Source organism: Schistocerca americana, chromosome 2, assembly GCF_021461395.2.
Source record: "Schistocerca americana isolate TAMUIC-IGC-003095 chromosome 2, iqSchAmer2.1, whole genome shotgun sequence".
Classification (NCBI taxonomy): domain Eukaryota; kingdom Metazoa; phylum Arthropoda; class Insecta; order Orthoptera; family Acrididae; genus Schistocerca; species Schistocerca americana.
This window is the reverse complement of record NC_060120.1, coordinates 381,793,251-381,810,547: the sequence shown is the minus strand read 5'-3', so window position 1 is coordinate 381,810,547 and position 17,297 is coordinate 381,793,251. Positions and strand designations below refer to the sequence as shown.

The 17,297-nt window shown below is 39.7% G+C and overlaps 1 protein-coding gene across 1 annotated transcript in view; it reads right to left on the bottom strand.

Moving 5' to 3' along the window:
- The window catches only part of LOC124595527, a 291,163-nt gene that overhangs the window by 86,801 nt on the left and 187,065 nt on the right, over positions 1-17,297 (bottom strand). The window contains exon 16 of the mRNA XM_047134296.1: positions 4,687-5,018. Within this exon, the coding sequence (XP_046990252.1) occupies positions 4,687-5,018 (332 nt within the window). The remainder of the gene's footprint in view (positions 1-4,686; positions 5,019-17,297) is intronic.

Genomic DNA, 17,297 nt, shown 5'->3' with positions numbered 1-17,297 from the left:
ACCCTATCCAGTTGAAACCATCAGTAGCACGTGGAAACTAATTCAGAGGACACAATCAAACATTATTTGAGTGCCTAAAATTTGTTGAGATATGGCACACAGCAAGGGACATGATTCAACTGATCAATAGCATGGACATATGCAATATACATGTTTCTAATGCCACAATACCCGAATGGAAACCGTTTCCCAAAGCAAAGTGATTTGCAACAACGTGGCTCATGGCACACACAATTCATAATTAACAGATAGCTTACAGTATCTGGCGTACTCATGGGATTAATACGAGAAAGTAACTCTTTATCTTAAATACAGGCTTACATAAGCAAATTTTCTCAAGATTAAAACATGTAAAGCTTATGATAATATTTTGACATGAAATTGCACGAGGAAAAAAAAGAAGGCAATGTAATATGAATTCTACAAAAGTGTCATCTAAGAAATAAGTCAATGGACAATTTTCTGCAGATTTCCATACAAAAGACTAAAATGTGAAAGAGCTGTAATTTATTAATTATTTTTCAGATGAGCTTGTTATCTGTTATTAGGTGAAACTGTTAAATGCTGAATAAACACCATTAAAAAAATATGTTGAACTATACAACATGAAAAAAGGTCGTAATCCAAACAATTGGAGACTTAAGACGCCAAGGAGGCTGCTACAGAGCTATACTACTAAAATTACAAATTATTAAGTGTGAGAATAAGGAAACAATGATAGACTCCATCCAATGAGCATATGACATAAATCAATCAACCACTGCACTTCTCTGCCCATGGTCAAATTTTAGGTAAGTAATTAAGTTCTACCCATAAAAATCGTGAAAACTGTGCACTGAGAAATTTGTGTAAGGAATGGCGACAAAAATGGTTTGTTATTAACAACTGATAATATGAACCTTGGCGTCATTTGTGCTTCCACTAAAAGTGTGAAAAATATCATTACGAACAGAAAATTGCATACAGAACAGCATGTGTGTGCTTTACAGATGTGGTGAAAATTTCATTGATGTTATGAAGAAGTAAGATTATCATTTGCTGAAAAGTTCCCACATACAAAGCCACCATGCAGGCAAGCTATCCACAAATTAAATCAAAGTTTCGAGCTGACAGGTTCGTAGCAGACTCGCCACATAATAGCTGCCCAAAATTAGTAACTACTGAAGAAAATCTGCATCTTGTTGCACAGATGTTTGGTAAGTCACCCAAGAAATCTGCAGGATGAGCTTGTACGGAACTCTAATTTTCTGATAGGCGTTTAAGGAGAATGTTAAAAAAAATTACATCTGATGGCTTAGAAGCCTGGAAGTCATAACTTTTCTCTGACATACAAGAGGCCATGGAGAGACCATGACTGTGGCCTTGTCCACTCTCCTAACAAAGACAGAGTTGCTAATCAAATTTAATATACATTTCCAATCAAAGATTCAGATTGATTGTGAAATTATGAATTGGTTACAGATTGATCAAGTTATGAATTCAAATTCAATAAAATTAATTTATAGGTAAATAAATTAAATCAATTTCCCCTGGCAACCTGAGACTACCAATGGCTTGCCTGAATACATAACTATCAATTGGTGGGGTGGAGAAATTTCCCAGACTGCAGATTAATTATTGCTAATAATTTGCAAGGTGGTGAAATTCTGTAGAGGTACTGAGCCATTACTTTTAAATCTAGTTAATGCTACCTCATTGTGCAACAATACCCGCTTTCATAGAACTGGTGCTACTTCAGTCTCTCCAGCTCTAGAGCTGAGAGGCCTGGCTGTCAAGGGCTGGAACAGATTGTAACCCACTACCCCAGTCAGGTTTGCTATGGGACACTCATTCTGCCAGCAGAACTCCACTGCGGTGAGGTGTTGAGATAAAAAAAAAAAAAAAAAAAAAAAAAAAAAAAAAAAAAAAAAAAAAAAAAAAAAAAAAAAAAACCCAAGTGGCATTCACAGCACATCATTCAGCTGCAGTTCTTTGCTGGAGACCAACTGTGATAGGGGTTGTGCAGGTGTCTCACCAGCCTCAGTATCTGTGTGCTTAGCAGCCATCGACCAAAATGTTAGTCTTAGTATAACAGCTTCTCTATAGAATGCTCCTGGTAATTTTAGTCACAAGTTCCAAGTGACACATCTGTTCCCATGACAATCAATGGGCATCTTTTCTTTATTCATGTTGACACAGTAACCTGAATGACAAGGCCCAAGTAATGGTACAAAAACATCCTCAAACCATCACTGAACCATATCTGACCTGAACTACATCCCCCCCCTCACACTGCAGTTTGAATATCTAAGTGGGCCATAGGTTTGCATCAATTAAATCAATTAAAACATCGTGCAATCGCAACTTGGCAGACCACAATGCACATCTCCCTTCAGATAACATCCAGATTCTGTGTTGTTTGGCCTGTTAAAGATTTGCAGCTTTATATACTACTGTGAGCAATGACCTTTCATGAGATATTTTACTCCAAATAACTACTGCATGCAGTTTCATTCTCAATGATCAATCAGAAGTAGTTGCAATAGAACCATATTCACTGATGGCAGCAATTCTTATAGGATTTGACACAAATTGTCATTGAAAAGGTGTGACTGCCTTCTCCGGTCCTTGTCAAGGTCTTTTTACGGCTACTGCTCATATGCTGTGTTACGTGGCAGTGAATGGTACATCATTCCTTGTACATGCGTTGAACAGCCTGCAGTGATACATCAAAAACAGAGCAACTAACAGTGTGGGCATGGGCACATCCAAATACAACTATTTTCTGCCACTATGTCACTTCTCCATGTTGGGCCATTTTACGAGGGTCAGTCAAAAAGTAATGCCTCCTATTTTTTTTTCTACGTTTAATTGTCAGGAAATTTAAATGCAATTACATAGGTTGAAAACTACAACATTGAGGATCATTTTGTCATTTTTCAATGTAATCTCCGCCCATCTCTACAGTTTTGGTCCATCTTTGAACAAGGGCATGTATCCCAGCACGGTAAAAATCACAGCTCTGCTTCCTAAGCCATTGACGCACGGATGTTTTGACGGCCTCCTCATCTTCAAAATGAATCCCACGATGAGCTTCTTTTAGTGGCCCGAACAGATGGAAGTCTGATGGTGCCAGGTCAGGGCTGTATGGGGGATGAGGCAAAACTTCCCATCCAATTTTGACAATCTCGTCAGAGGTGTGACGACTGGTGTGTGGTCTTGCATTGTCATGCAAAAGAAGAACATCTGCCATTGATTTTGTTGGGCGAACTCGCTGAAGACGTGCTTTAAGTTTGTTGAGGGTTGTGACGTATTGAACAGAATTTATTGTGCATCCCTGCTCCAAAAAATCAACCAGAATCACACCCTCTGTATCCCAGAAAACTGTTGCCATAACTTTCCCTGCCGATCGCACAGTTTTGAATTTTTTCTTCCTCGGCGAGCTTGTGTGACGCCACTCCATTGACTGCCTCTTTGATTCGGGTTCAAAAAAATGCACCCATGTTTCGTCCCCGGTCACAATTTTTTTCAGAAACTCATCTCCCTCCAAACGGAAGCGCTGCAAGTGTTGGGAGGCTATTGTTTTCCTTGCCTCTTTATTCTGATCGGTTAACATTCTTGGAACCCACCGTGCACAAACTTTTGAGTACCCCAATTGTTTAATAATCGTGATCACACTGCCTTTACTAAGAGAAATAATGCGACACACTTCATCTGCAGTCACCCGACGGTCACCACGAATGATGTCATCAACTTGCTGAATGTTGTGTGGAGTCACTGCACTCACCGGCCTGCCGCTCCGCTTTTCGTCAGTCAACGGTGTTTGCCCTTCAGCTTCCTTACAACGACGAACCCATCGTCTAACAGTGCTGACATCCACTGTCACAACACCATACACCTTCTTCAGTCTTTCATGAATGCGTATGGGCGTTTCACCTTCTGCATTCAAGAATTCAATCACACAACGCTGTCTCAAACGAACATCGATGTCGGCCATCTTACAAACTTCTGCTGTGCTGCCACATGTTGACACAGAAAGTTACTACTGCAGTGGATTGCAGAAGAAGGTTTGAGGAATGGCGCCAAATTCAAATTTTTCACTTAACTTAATTTCTTTAAGTAGAAAAAAAATGGGAGGCATTACTTTTTGACCGACCCTCGTACTATAATGACTCCATTGCTGCCACTGGCACGAACATACCATTTCACTGTCATGGCTTTTGTCAGAAGTGGAACACACACGGCTGTCTGGTACCAGTTCTACACCATCTACAGAATTCCAAAGAGACCAGTTCTTTTTTAATGGATAACTAGTATTTTACCCAATGAGCTTAGAAGCATAGCTGAGATTAATATGCTACAGCAAAGTAAACAAAAGCTCTGGAAAATACACCACAAAATTGAATGATTATAAACAGTTTATCAACACACATTCATGAAACCAATGCTCAGACTAACTTCCATCAACTCCCACTTCACTCAAACAAGAGATTAATGTAATAAAACTTTTTGTTCTTGTATTGCTTCCTGTAAGAGTAACTCGCTTCTTCACCAAGTATACCCAAAACAATGCATATGCAAGTTTGGAACCCATAAAATGACTGAAAGCTCATTTGCACAACTTTTTAGTTAGCACCTGGTGACACTTCCCTGAAAAACTACAATATAATGGTTATCATTACACAGCAAAAGAGAAATTCTTATTACCCGAGTGCACCTGTGCGATGATTTCACAAGTGGAGGTTTGTGTAGTTTGATCCATTGTCATCACTTTTGTCATCTTAAGGTTGGCCTTTGTGTGTGTGCAATTTTCACTGCAATAGATCTGCGCAGTTTGATCCCCCATTGACAATTCTGTGACCACAGGATCAGTCTGTGTGTATTTTGCACTGGCAGAGATTTGTAAAATCTGATCTATAGTTGACACCTTTGTGGGAACAGAGTCAGCATCTACTTGTGTGCTTCTTTCAGTGCCAGCGATTCGTGCAGTTTGGTCCATAATTGACAACCTGGTGACTATAGGATCACTCTGGGTGAAACTGCAACAAGTTGATTAAGCAATCAAAGAAGAAATAAAAGAGTATGCAAAACATAAATGGAATGACAAATCATCACACGGTGCAATAATAGTAATAGAAATATTTAAAAGCATAAAGGCACTGCAAAACTCTAAAAAGAAATGTCAAAATATTTTATATAAGTATGTTAAGAGAACTACAAAGCAGCTACACACAAAAAGATTTTGTCCCTGCAAAAATGTCTGTTGGTAATCTCTCTATGTTTCAGAATGCCTCTAAAATTATCCAATCTCTGTATAGGCATAGAATGCACTGTAATTTTCTCACATGCGTCTCTCCTTTAAGGCAACTATAAAGTTGAACCTACTGTTTGCAAGAAACACAAAGTAAACACTGTACTCAATATTTCTTTTTCTGAAATTAACATTAAATTGACAAACTACATCACCTATTCTATCTTATTAATAAGAAAAAACCTAACAATGAAATTTTACATTTGTATCAGGTATTTAAAATGTCCCCCCAAGAACCATGGACCTTGCCGTTGGTGGGGAGGCTCGCGTGCCTCAACGATACAGATAGCCGTACCGTAGGTGCAACCACAATGGAAGGGTATCTGTTGAGAGGCCAGACAAACGTGTGGTTCCTGAAGAGGGGCAGCAGCCTTTTCAGTAGTTGCAGGGGCAACAGTCTGGATGATTGACTGATCTGGCATTGTAACACTAACCAAAACGGCCGTGCTGTGCTGGTACTGTGAATGGCTGAAAGCAAGGGGAAACTACAGCCGTAATTTTTCCCGAGGGCATGCAGCTTTACTGTATGATTAAATGATGATGGCGTCCTCTTGGGTAAAATATTCCGGAGGTAAAATAATTCCCCATTCGGACCTCCGGGTGGGTACTACTCAAGAGAACGTCATTATCAGGAGAAAGAAAACTGGTATTCTACGGATCGGAGCGTGGAACGTCAGATCCCTTAATCGGGCAGGTAGGTTAGAAAATTTAAAAAGGGAAATGGATAGGTTAAAGTTAGATATAGTGGGAATTAGTGAAGTTCGGTGGCAGGAGGAACAGGACTTCTGGTCAGGTGATTACAGGGTTATAAATACAAAATCAAATAGGGGTAATGCAGGTGTAGGTTTAATAATGAATTAAAAAATAGGTGTACGGGTAAGCTACTACAAACAGCATAGTGAACGCATTATTGTGGCCAAGATAGACACAAAGCCCACGCCTACTACAGTAGTACAAGTTTATATGCCAACTAGCTCTGCAGATGACAAAGAAATTGATGAAATGTATGATGAGATAAAAGAAATTATTCAGGTAGTGAAGGGAGACGAAAATTTAATAGTCATGGGTGACTGGAATTCGTCAGTAGGAAAAGGGAGAGAAGGAAACATAGTAGGTGAATATGGATTGGGGGGAAGAAATGAAAGAGGAAGCCGCCTTGTAGAATTTTGCACAGAGCATAACTTAATCATAGCTAACACTTGGTTCAAGAATCATGAAAGAAGGTTGTATACCTGGAAGAATCCTGGAGATACTAAAAGGTATCAGATGGATTACATAATGGTAAGACAGAGATTTAGGAACCAGATTTTAAATTGTAAGACATTTCCAGGGGCAGATGTGGATTCTGACCACAATCTATTGGTTATGAACTGCAGATTGAAACTGAAGAAACTGCAAAAAGGCGGGAATTTAAGGAGATGGGACCCGGATAAACTGAAAGAACCAGAGGTTGTACAGAGTTTCAGAGAGAGCATAAGGGAACAATTGGCAAGAATGGGGGAAAGAAATACAGTAGAAGAAGAATGGGTAGCTTTGAGGGATGAAGTGGTGAAGGCAGCAGGGGATCAAGTAGGTAAAAAGACGAGGGCTAGTAGAAATTCTTGGGTAACAGAAGAGATACTGAATTTAATTGATGAAAGGAGAAAATATAAAAATGCAGTAAATGAAGCAGGCAAAAAGGAATACAAACGTCTCAAAAATGAGATAGACAGAAAGTGCAAAATGGCTAAGCAGGGATGGCTAGAGGACAAATGTAAGGATGTAGAGGCTTATCTCACTAGGGGTAAGATAGATACTGCCTACAGGAAAATTAAAGAGACCTTTAGAGAAAGGAGAACCACTTGCATGAATATCGAGAGCTTTGATGGAAACCCAGTTCTAAGCAAAGAAGGGAAAGCAGATAGGTGGAAGGAGTATATAGAGGGCCTATACAAGGGCGATGTACTTGAGGACAATATTATGAAAATGGAAGACGCGAATTATTTACAGACGAATGGAAAAACTGATAGAAGCCAACCTCGGGGAAGATCAGTTTGGATTCCATAGAAATGTTGGAACATGTGAGGCAATACTGACCCTACGACTTATCTTAGAAGAAAGATTCAGGAAAGGCAAACCTATGTTTCTAGCATTGTAGACTTAGAGAAAGCTTTTGAAAATGTTGATTGGAATACTCTCTTTCTAATTCTGTAGGTGGCAGGGATAAAATACAGAGAGCGAAAGGCTATTTACAATTTGTACAGAAACCAGATGGCAGTTATAAGAGTCGAGGGGTATGAAAGGGAAGCAGTGGTTGGGAAGGGAGTGAGACAGGGTTGTAGCCTATCCCCGATGTTATTCAATCTGTATATTGAGCAACCAATAAAGGAAACAAAAGTAAAATTCGGAGTAGGTATTAAAATCCATGGAGAAGAAATAAAAACTTTGAGGTTCGCCGATGACATTGTAATTCTGTCAGAGACAGCAAACCACTTGGAAGAGCAGTTGAACGGAATGGACAGTGTCTTGAAAGGAGGGTATAAGATGAACATCAACAAAAGCAAAACGAGGATAATGGAATGTAGTCGAATTAAGTTGGGTGATGCTGAGGGAATTAGATTAGGAAATGAGACACTTAAAGTAGTAAAGGAGTTTTGCTATTTCGGGAGCAAAATAACTGATGATGGTCGAAGTAGAGAGGGCATAAAATGTAGACTGGCAATGGCAAGAAAAGCGTTTCTTAAGGAGACAAATCTGTTAACATCAAGTACTTATTTAAGTGTCAGGAAGTCGTTTCTGAAAGTATTTGTATGGAGTGTAGCCATGTATGGAAGTGAAACGTGGACGATAAATAGCTTAAACAAGAAGAGAATAGAAGCTTTTGAAATGTGGCGCTACAGAAGAATGCTGAAGATTAGATGAGTTGATCACATAACTAATGAGGAGGTATTGAAGAGAATTGGGGAGAAGAGGAGCTTGTGGCACAACTTGACTAGAAGAAGGGATCAGTTGGTAGGATCACCAACTTAGTATTGGAGGGCAGCGTGGAGGGTAAAAATCGTAGAGGGAGACCAAGAGATGAATACACAAAACAGATTCAGAAGGATGTAGGTTGCAGCAGGTACTGGGAGATGAAGAAGCTTGCACAGGATAGAGTAGCATGGAGAGCTGCATCAAACCAGTCTCAGAACTGAAGACCACCACAACAACAACAACAACAACATTTAAAATGTTGTCATGAAGTCATTATCCTTTATAGTTTCTGTTAAATTTGTCACCTAATAATTCTAAAACCATTTTAAAAAATTCAAAATATATTTTAACTCACAGTAATGTCGCCAAGGAGCCTCATAACCGATTTTGTAGTACTTTTCCTATGTCTCAGTGTCTTTTACAATGGCTACAGTATTTTTTAACTACACTGACTAGGACACTGCAAATTCACCATGCAAATTAAGCAATTATATGAAAATGTAATGCCTAACATGCTTCACGCTTACAATGTGCAATTATTTTTAAAAAGATCAGTAACAAGTCATGGTATTCAAAAGCTGTTTAGAAAGAACAACTTCAGCTTCTATTGACAGATAGGAATTTGGTCTATGCACAACTCATCACAGAAGGCAGACAAATGCTCATACACCTTGAGGAAACAGAATTGTTGAGACATTATGGTGGTCAGTCACCAAAGACCACAAGTTATTGGACTAACAACATAACAGGACTGATAGTTAGGTAATGAGAAATAGTGTTACCGAACAGTTTGCATGGTAGTACTAAAGAGCATTTTGTTAGTATAAAGTATGAAGAGTTATGCAACTATTGTTTATTTTGGTTAAAAAGTAGTGAGACAAATTTTTAATTAAGGGTTGCAATTTCTGTTGAGGAAATATTTGTTGACGGCACTTTCAGAGCAGACATACTTGATGATAAAACTAAGGCACTGAATAACAAAGTACATATCAGCTCTCATGGATTTCCAATTAAGTGTTGGAAGCTGGGCAAAACTGTGCTAGGGACCAACATAGAATGAAGACTGTAGTCCAAAATGATTTTGACCTAATAGGTTAGGACTGTTTCACTATACTTAAGGGAACAGCTGAAATTGGCATCAAAGTTTTCATTGCTAGGTTGTAAAATGGCCAGATTTTAATTTAGTTAAAATGCCTATGGACTCAAAAAGTGTAATTGGTTTCTGAATGTAGAAGAATGTTCAGTTATTACATCAGTGATAACTCAATAAAAAATAAAGCAAATACAACTTAAAAAATCATTATCTCAAGGTGAAGCAGACCACATCATGAAAGAAGTCTCAGCATATAGTTCCATAAAAACATGGGAGAACTGCCGTAAGTCAGTAACATCTTGCCACGATATTTCAGCACGAAGTTTTTTGGCCATCTTCAGGTGAGTACAGCTGTAGAAGTACTGGCGAATACGCGCTGAGCTCTGCTATTTCAAGCCAAAGGGGGCTGCATTGCGCACGCACTGCGCATGTACTGTTTAGCGTGTGCGTTCACAACTCCGCGCGCTGCGCCTGGCGCCCTCAGCGATGGAAACTTGGCATTTCGATATCAGATCGATCTTCATCTTTATACCGATAACTACGTTGACTACGAAGTTTCTCTACAACAGGAATCCAAGCGGAATTTAACTGGTAACCGCTATCTCGATTGATAAGAGCCTCGCTGTTTGATAATTTTATTTCTATGGATTCATTTATAATTGAACACCAGAAATTTGATGTTTGAGCCACAATTTTTGTATCATTGTAATTCATAGTGTGGCCAGTAGAAATACAATGTTCAGTGATTGCGGACTTGATGGGTTGGAGAAGGCGAGTATGCCGCTGGTGTTCCACAATACGTTCCTGCACCGTTCTTGTTGTCTGTCAGTTCTCACGTGTTTTTATGGAACAATCAGTACACCGGGAAAGTTTCAAACATCACATCAAGCCAATTATAACCTCACAATGGTCAGATTACACACTTTGCTTAGTGGCAAACTGCTGCCTGTATCAATGGTGTTAATAGATATTTTGATTTCACAGCTTCTTTCATAACACAATCCCAGAAATTGTTACCCAGCATGATGACAGACGTGTCATCGAATGAAATTTTATGTTCATTTTCCAAAATTTGTTCAACACAACTGCTGGATTTTTGAGCTTTCATGTTCAGTCCACTGTTGGTCTATAGTGAACACTATTTGCCTCACATTATACTGAACATAGTCAGTGCTATTTTGCAAGTGCTGGGAAATTCTGAGGCCTACATTGTCTTTCACAAGAATCTTGATTCGGCATATTTTAGCTGGAGGCCTGAAGATCAACTTGATGTTATGTCTCTGCAGGAGCCAGCCTATCTGCCATGTCATTGAACCACAGGATAGAAAAAACACAAGGTTTTTATCCTCTTCTTCGTGGTGTCTTGCTTATAGAAACCTCCTGAAATTGTTTCTGACATTTGTTTGTGATAGCCATTCTCATAGAAGACTTTTCACTGGTGGTTCAGCTCTCGCGACAAGTTTTCAGCATCAGAGATGGCTTCTGTTTGATGAACTGAGGTCTTCAGAACAATATACTTTGGCCAGGTGCTGGTAGCTAAAAACATGCAAGTATTGGTCGACACAATTGGATTTTTTGTATAAACCGTGGCTCACACCCACTCTGGATTTTCAGAGAATAAGGATATTGAGGAAGGCCAGTGAGCTACATCAAACTCCATCATGAACCTGATGTGGTTATGGGTGCAGCTGGGGTGCTTCAAGAACTCTCCCAGACCACAAATCTATAGTCAGCATAGCACTGAAAACTAGTCAGGTTTTCAGGAACAGTATCCAAGACTATATAAACTATGGACTGGTTAGCAATGGTTACAGTTAAAAGGCCCTCCATCGCAACACTGTCCATCCAATCGAGCCACTCTACCTCACAAAAAATAATTTTGTGAATGTGTAACTACTTGATACAGCTGGACACACAAGAATATTTTCATGTGTTATATGGATACAAGACCATGCATTCAAACATGTCGAACATTTATCTGTTGATTTCCTATAGCCTAAAATTTCTTCACCAATTTGGGAAAGTTACACTGCAGAGCATGCCAAAATCATCACCAACTAGGAACATACTGCTAGATTACTCAACAAATAGGTTGCTTATAATTTATCTACGCAACACTCTCTTATATGTAAGTAACTCCAAATACAACATAAAACCCGCTGAGCTTTTAGCATAATGTCTAAAATTATTGACACCAACATTAATACTCCTGCCACCGGCATAGTCATAAGTAATGTCTTACTTGACTGTTTTATTTAATGGACTATTATGTCATCTACTTACTGTTTCCTTCTGCATAGATTTGATTCTTTTTGTTATTTTTAAAAATTTTGTGTGAGCTGAGCGAGTGCCCAAGACAACTGGGGTTTGTCCCTCCTGTAATATGCACGGGTGCTAGCTGCACAGGCCAAAAATGTCAAGCTCAATAATGCATCACATAGATACCATTCTTATTTTTAACAATAGTTGTTAACTGTTCTTGAGACTGATTGGAAACTTCATTACAATAATAGTAAGACTTGTTAGTTGGTTCTGTTGAGCAAAAATGAAATAAAGATCGAAAAAAATATATCATCTGTATCACCCCCCCCCCCCAACACACACACACACACACACACACACACACACACACACACACACACACACAAACACTTGGACTTCATTTTATGTCATAGCGAAGGGGAAAAAAGATCTTGATTAAATTTTTTCCCAAGTTAACTTCTCTTTTCTAGAATTGAGCCTTCTATTTGAAAGAAAATCTCAAGAAAGAGAACCATTATATGTGACAACTGTGACAAGATAAAAGAAAAAAGACACTACCTAAAAGAAATTAGGAATATAGAAAACTAATGTTTTCAAACTAACTGATAATTACAGCAGCACAGCAGCAGCAGGTGCCCAGAAGTACCTCACTTCCAATTCCCACATTCCATTTGTCAAAGCTTCAAGGTCAAAAAATGCCATGGGTGTCACAGAGTGATGCCATTGCTTTGCAGCAATTGCCACATATCACCGCTACCTAATGCGATTGCAAAAGTGAACACAGTTGTTCAACGTACAGCAGCCAACTGATGCTGTCTACACCGCTGCTATGGTAGTATACAGTGCTGATGAGGAGCAGATGCAAGGCCATTGTAAAGGTGAAGGAAGTCAAACGAGTGAGTTTGTGAAACTTTATCAATGGAAGAATAGCAAGAAGAGGCAAAATTAACTCTCTCTTTGTTAGGCTTTAATAGCTTAAGTAATAATACATATAGCCAACAATGAAAGAGATAAAATAAAAAGAATAGTTAGTAGATTTAAACAAAGAATTGTGTTTGCAGATATCAAATCAAAATGAAGAGTTTAGTCTCAGAAAAGACTATTTAAATAAAGAGACTTAGAGAACCTGTCAGTTGCCTCTGAAGCTTCCAACCGACATAATAGACACATATTTACTGAATTAGATGGTAGTTTAACAAAGTTTGACAAACAACTGGGTGAACTACAACAGTCACTTTATCAGTGAATCAAAAGAAAGATTTCAACAAAATCTGGCTGTGGAAATGAGAAAAGTACATTCAGTACCTCTAGATTCTGTACACGTAACGTAACATACTAAGAGTGGGTTATAGGAAATTACGAAGCAGATGGTAGAGATGGCTAACCGCACACTGTCAAATGTACTGAAGCAACTGCTAGTAAAGATAGTGGAGATATAAACTGTAGGACCTACACTACTGATTCGAAGGAGAAATTTGTTGAATCTGAAAAAATGGTTCAAATGGCTCTGAGCACTTTGGGACTTAAAATCTGAAGTCATCAGAATTAATTAAACCTAAGTAACCTAAGGACATCACACACATCCATGCCCGAGGCAGGATTCGAACCTGTGACCATAGCAATCGTGCGGTTTGGGACTGAAGTGCCTAGAACCGCTCGGCCACCGTGGCTGGCTTTTGAATCTGAAGACAAGGGTGAGTTGAAAGTACTGTGCTCTCATCCAGAATGATAGGGAATGATAACAAGCGGTGGGAGGAATTTTGTCTAGAAAGTGGAAGTCACCTATCCAATAAACACCCATGTTCCATGCCTGAAGGGGAAATACTTCCTATAGTTTTCATGAAAATATTTGAAGGTGCTTTTCCATCGACATGGAATGATGAAAAGAAAAGAAAATTTGGAAAAGGGTATCAAAGGGCAGAAGCTGGAGAATGGGGAGTTCTTAATCTGGAGGAATTCCAGAATTGGAAAGCTTTTAGAAGCACTCTGCAGAGAAATCTGAAGGAGAACAGCAGAAAGTAGCCCCAGAATTACTGGAACTAAATGGGGTGGGCTACAAAAGTATATTAAACAGCACCTAAAAATGGTAAAATTCTGTGATGAATCAGTAAGTGAGAGCCATTTAATGAGAGTAGCAATCGGTACGATGCCCACCTACATAGGGACAAAATGACCAGGAAAGAATAGTCAAGAGACAGTTCAATTTCAAGTTACTTGCAACAATTTGATTCCTTAATAAAGCTCATGAAGAAGAGAAGTTGAGAGGGAATGGCCAGAATTCACAGTGGAGCCTAAATCCCATCATGGACAGAAAGGAAGCAAAAACTGTCACTTTTTTAATGTGTCTGAGAAATAATGTAGGAAGTACAACAAAGCAAGGAAAAGTAATCGGGAACAAGTCTAAGAGGAAGAATCCCCATCTCCCAACTGCAAAAATAAAACAGAGTAATAATAATAATAATAATAATAATAATAATAATAATAATATCCACTCACATCTTTTTTAACACGGCTGGTCATGGTATTGTAAACTCACGAGCGTATGCTGCTACTGCTCCTATTTCCTCCAGGTCACCTTTAATGCCATATTCCAATTTGCTAGCCAGGCTGTTTTCTGCTCCTACTACTATAAGCACCTTATCCTCTTCACCAAAATCCCTGCACAAGGCCCTGGAGTTCTCTGTCACCAGCTAAGCTTGGCACTAAGTTTCACGATGCTTGTGATCTAATATCAAATAATGGAAACTCTAGCTTGGAATATCAACAACATTAGGAAAAGGATAGATTTCTACTCACCATAAAGATGACCCACTGAGGTGCAGACAGGCACAACAAAAAGACTCTTACACATTATAGCTTTTAACACACACACACACACACACACACACACACACACACACACACACAAGGAAGCACACCTTATGCACACGTCTGCTACGACCTGCAGTTCCGACCAGAATGTGACTGTCACATGAATAGCAATTTAGAGTGGGGCAAGAAAGGGGGAGGGATAGCAGGGTAAAGGTGGGTGGAGAGAAGAGTGCTGTCTGGCAGAGTGTGCAGAGACTAGATGATGGCTTGATGAGACTACCAGGCATAGCATCAGGAGTCATCCAAGTTGCTCACGAGAATAATACACAGAAGAATGGAAAAGACAGCTGAGGATATATTACATGGTGATCAGTTTTGCTTTAGGAAAGGTAAAGGCACCAAAGAGGCAGTTCTGACTTTGCAGCTGCAAAGACTGAAGAAAAATCAAGACACATTCATTTGATTTGTTGAACTGAAGGACCACAAGCCAACATAACAATTTACTGTACTTTCCTTGCTTATACCAGAACAATTGGCCAATACCTAAGAAACACTCAAATATAACCTTGCTGACCTAGAGAATGTAGTCTGTCTACCATCAGTAATAACTTTATCACTTAAGTACAGTAACTGTGTGAAGCTGGAAAGCTGTAAACATCACTATATGAGGCTAAGAGACAAGTAGGGCACTAACAGCAGGTGCAGAAAACAGCCTAGCCAATCTGTTGAGATGAGTCCCAGAATGAAAGGGCAACAAACAAAAATTCAGTATCAAGCTACATTTTGTAGTACCAGAGCAGAATTCCAGAAGTATGACTCAAATAATGGAGATGATTCGAATAACAGGTACAGAAAAGTAATATTATTTCACTATTGTGTAGATGGCAAGCTATATTGCCAACTTAAAGGAACTTGACGGAGGTTGTAATGTTTCTCCTGCTGGTTCACTAGACACCATACCCACCACACACACTTCTGGCACCTCATCAGATGGGATTAGAAGATGCCGGTTTGGACACCGTTAGTGTCTCTGCTACCAAGTCCAAACCTACACAGGCATCATAGGACACTAACTCACCTCCTCCTTAATCAGGATGTAAGCCATAAGTAGACATGGTGGTTCTGGAACCAAGATGGTGGGGGAGGAGACCTGTCAGTACTGTCGTCTGTCGCCTCCATACAAAAGTGGTGGAAGCAGGGCCACTTAGCTGCAGTATCATGCACAGAACTGCCCCGGTTGGTCCACAGTTCGTGAGGCAGCAGTTGGGCTTGCTTCTTAAAAAGTGTGTGACAGGAGAGACAGTGGGAGGGCAGACTATTGTATCCACAGGCAACCTTTGTTTCTCCCTAATGGTGGCTTGTAGAGGGGTCACAGAATATAATGACAATGAGGCAGGGGCTCTAATGGGGACAGTGGGACTAACGGTTGTTCTGGTTTGCTACGTATGTCTGTGCCTGAATAGCCTGGACGGGGTCCTAATCTGTGATTTGTGTCGTGACCAAAGCCGATTCCTGTGGCAAACCATCTGCTCTTGGCTACTGGCCGCTTCAACAAGGTAATGTTCCTGGTCACAACCACTTGAATGCACCCTGGGACCCAGCCAAAGACGTGAGCCCACACTTCGGAACCCACACAAAGGTACGTTTTGTGTGACAGAAGGCAGGGAACAGATTGTGCCTGTTGCAGAGATGGTTGACATCCATCCCACAAATGGAAAGTTACAGTGGGAATCAACTACCAGTAACAACAGAGCTCTGGAATATGACAGCAAAATCAATGTGAACCCTCTCCAATGGATGCTCATGTTCAGACCACGAGGAAAAGCATTGTGCTGGAACCAGCTGGTTTAGAGTGTGACAACAACTATCCTGGGCAATAAATTCTACTGAAGAATTGATTCCAGGTAATTTTTAGTGATGTAGTAAGAAGTGTAGAAAACCTGGAGGACACACATTTGGAAAGAGGACAGGATGATGACTCCTCTTCTTCTGTAGCTAATAATATTACACCATCTGTGGTATTCAGGTAGTCGCGCAAAGAAAAGAACTCCCTGTATGGTGCCTCCACTTGCAAGCCATGTAGTGGACTGGTAAGGAGTATTTTAATTGTGTTTACTTAAACAGAGGGCCCACATTGGCAGGTTCAGCACCATTCATTCTGGGAGCTTCGATCAGTGACCAAAGAAGTTTATCAGTTGTTTGTGGTCCATAATCAAACCAAATTTCGCAACATATAGGTACATGTGAAACTTCCTGATTCCATATATGACTGCAAACACTTCTTTCTTTATTGCTGAGTAATGACAGTGAGTGGCTGTAACTGCCTTTGATGGGAACAAAATAGGCTGCTCTGTGCTATCTGTGTGTTTATGAAATAGTAATGCCTTGATTTCATACTGACAGGTGCTGTTCATTAATATATAACACTCTTAGCATGAGGGTGACTGCAGACACTTTTTAGTTGCTTGCTAGCATGCATGGAACCACACAAATTTGATCTCCTTCCAGTGTTGCTGATTTAGGAGGTGCACAATCTGAGATACCTGTCATATAAATTTAGTGTAATTTACTTTAGCATGTAAGACTGTACTTCTCTTAGGTTCCTCAGTACTGTATATTGACACAAAACACTCTTACTTTTTCTTCTGTGGCTGAAACCCTTATCATTCGGGATGTGGTATAAATGCTTAATGTCCAGCTGAAAAAGGTATACTTACTGTGCAAGGACCACAATTTATTATTTTGTAGGTGGCTGAACAATGCTGGGACATTAGCCATATGTTCCAATCAGACTTCAGTAAGATAATGTCATTCAGATAATTATCACTGTTGGGTATGCTTTGAATCAATTGCTTGAGAAACCTCTGAAATATAGGGGGCACACTAGCC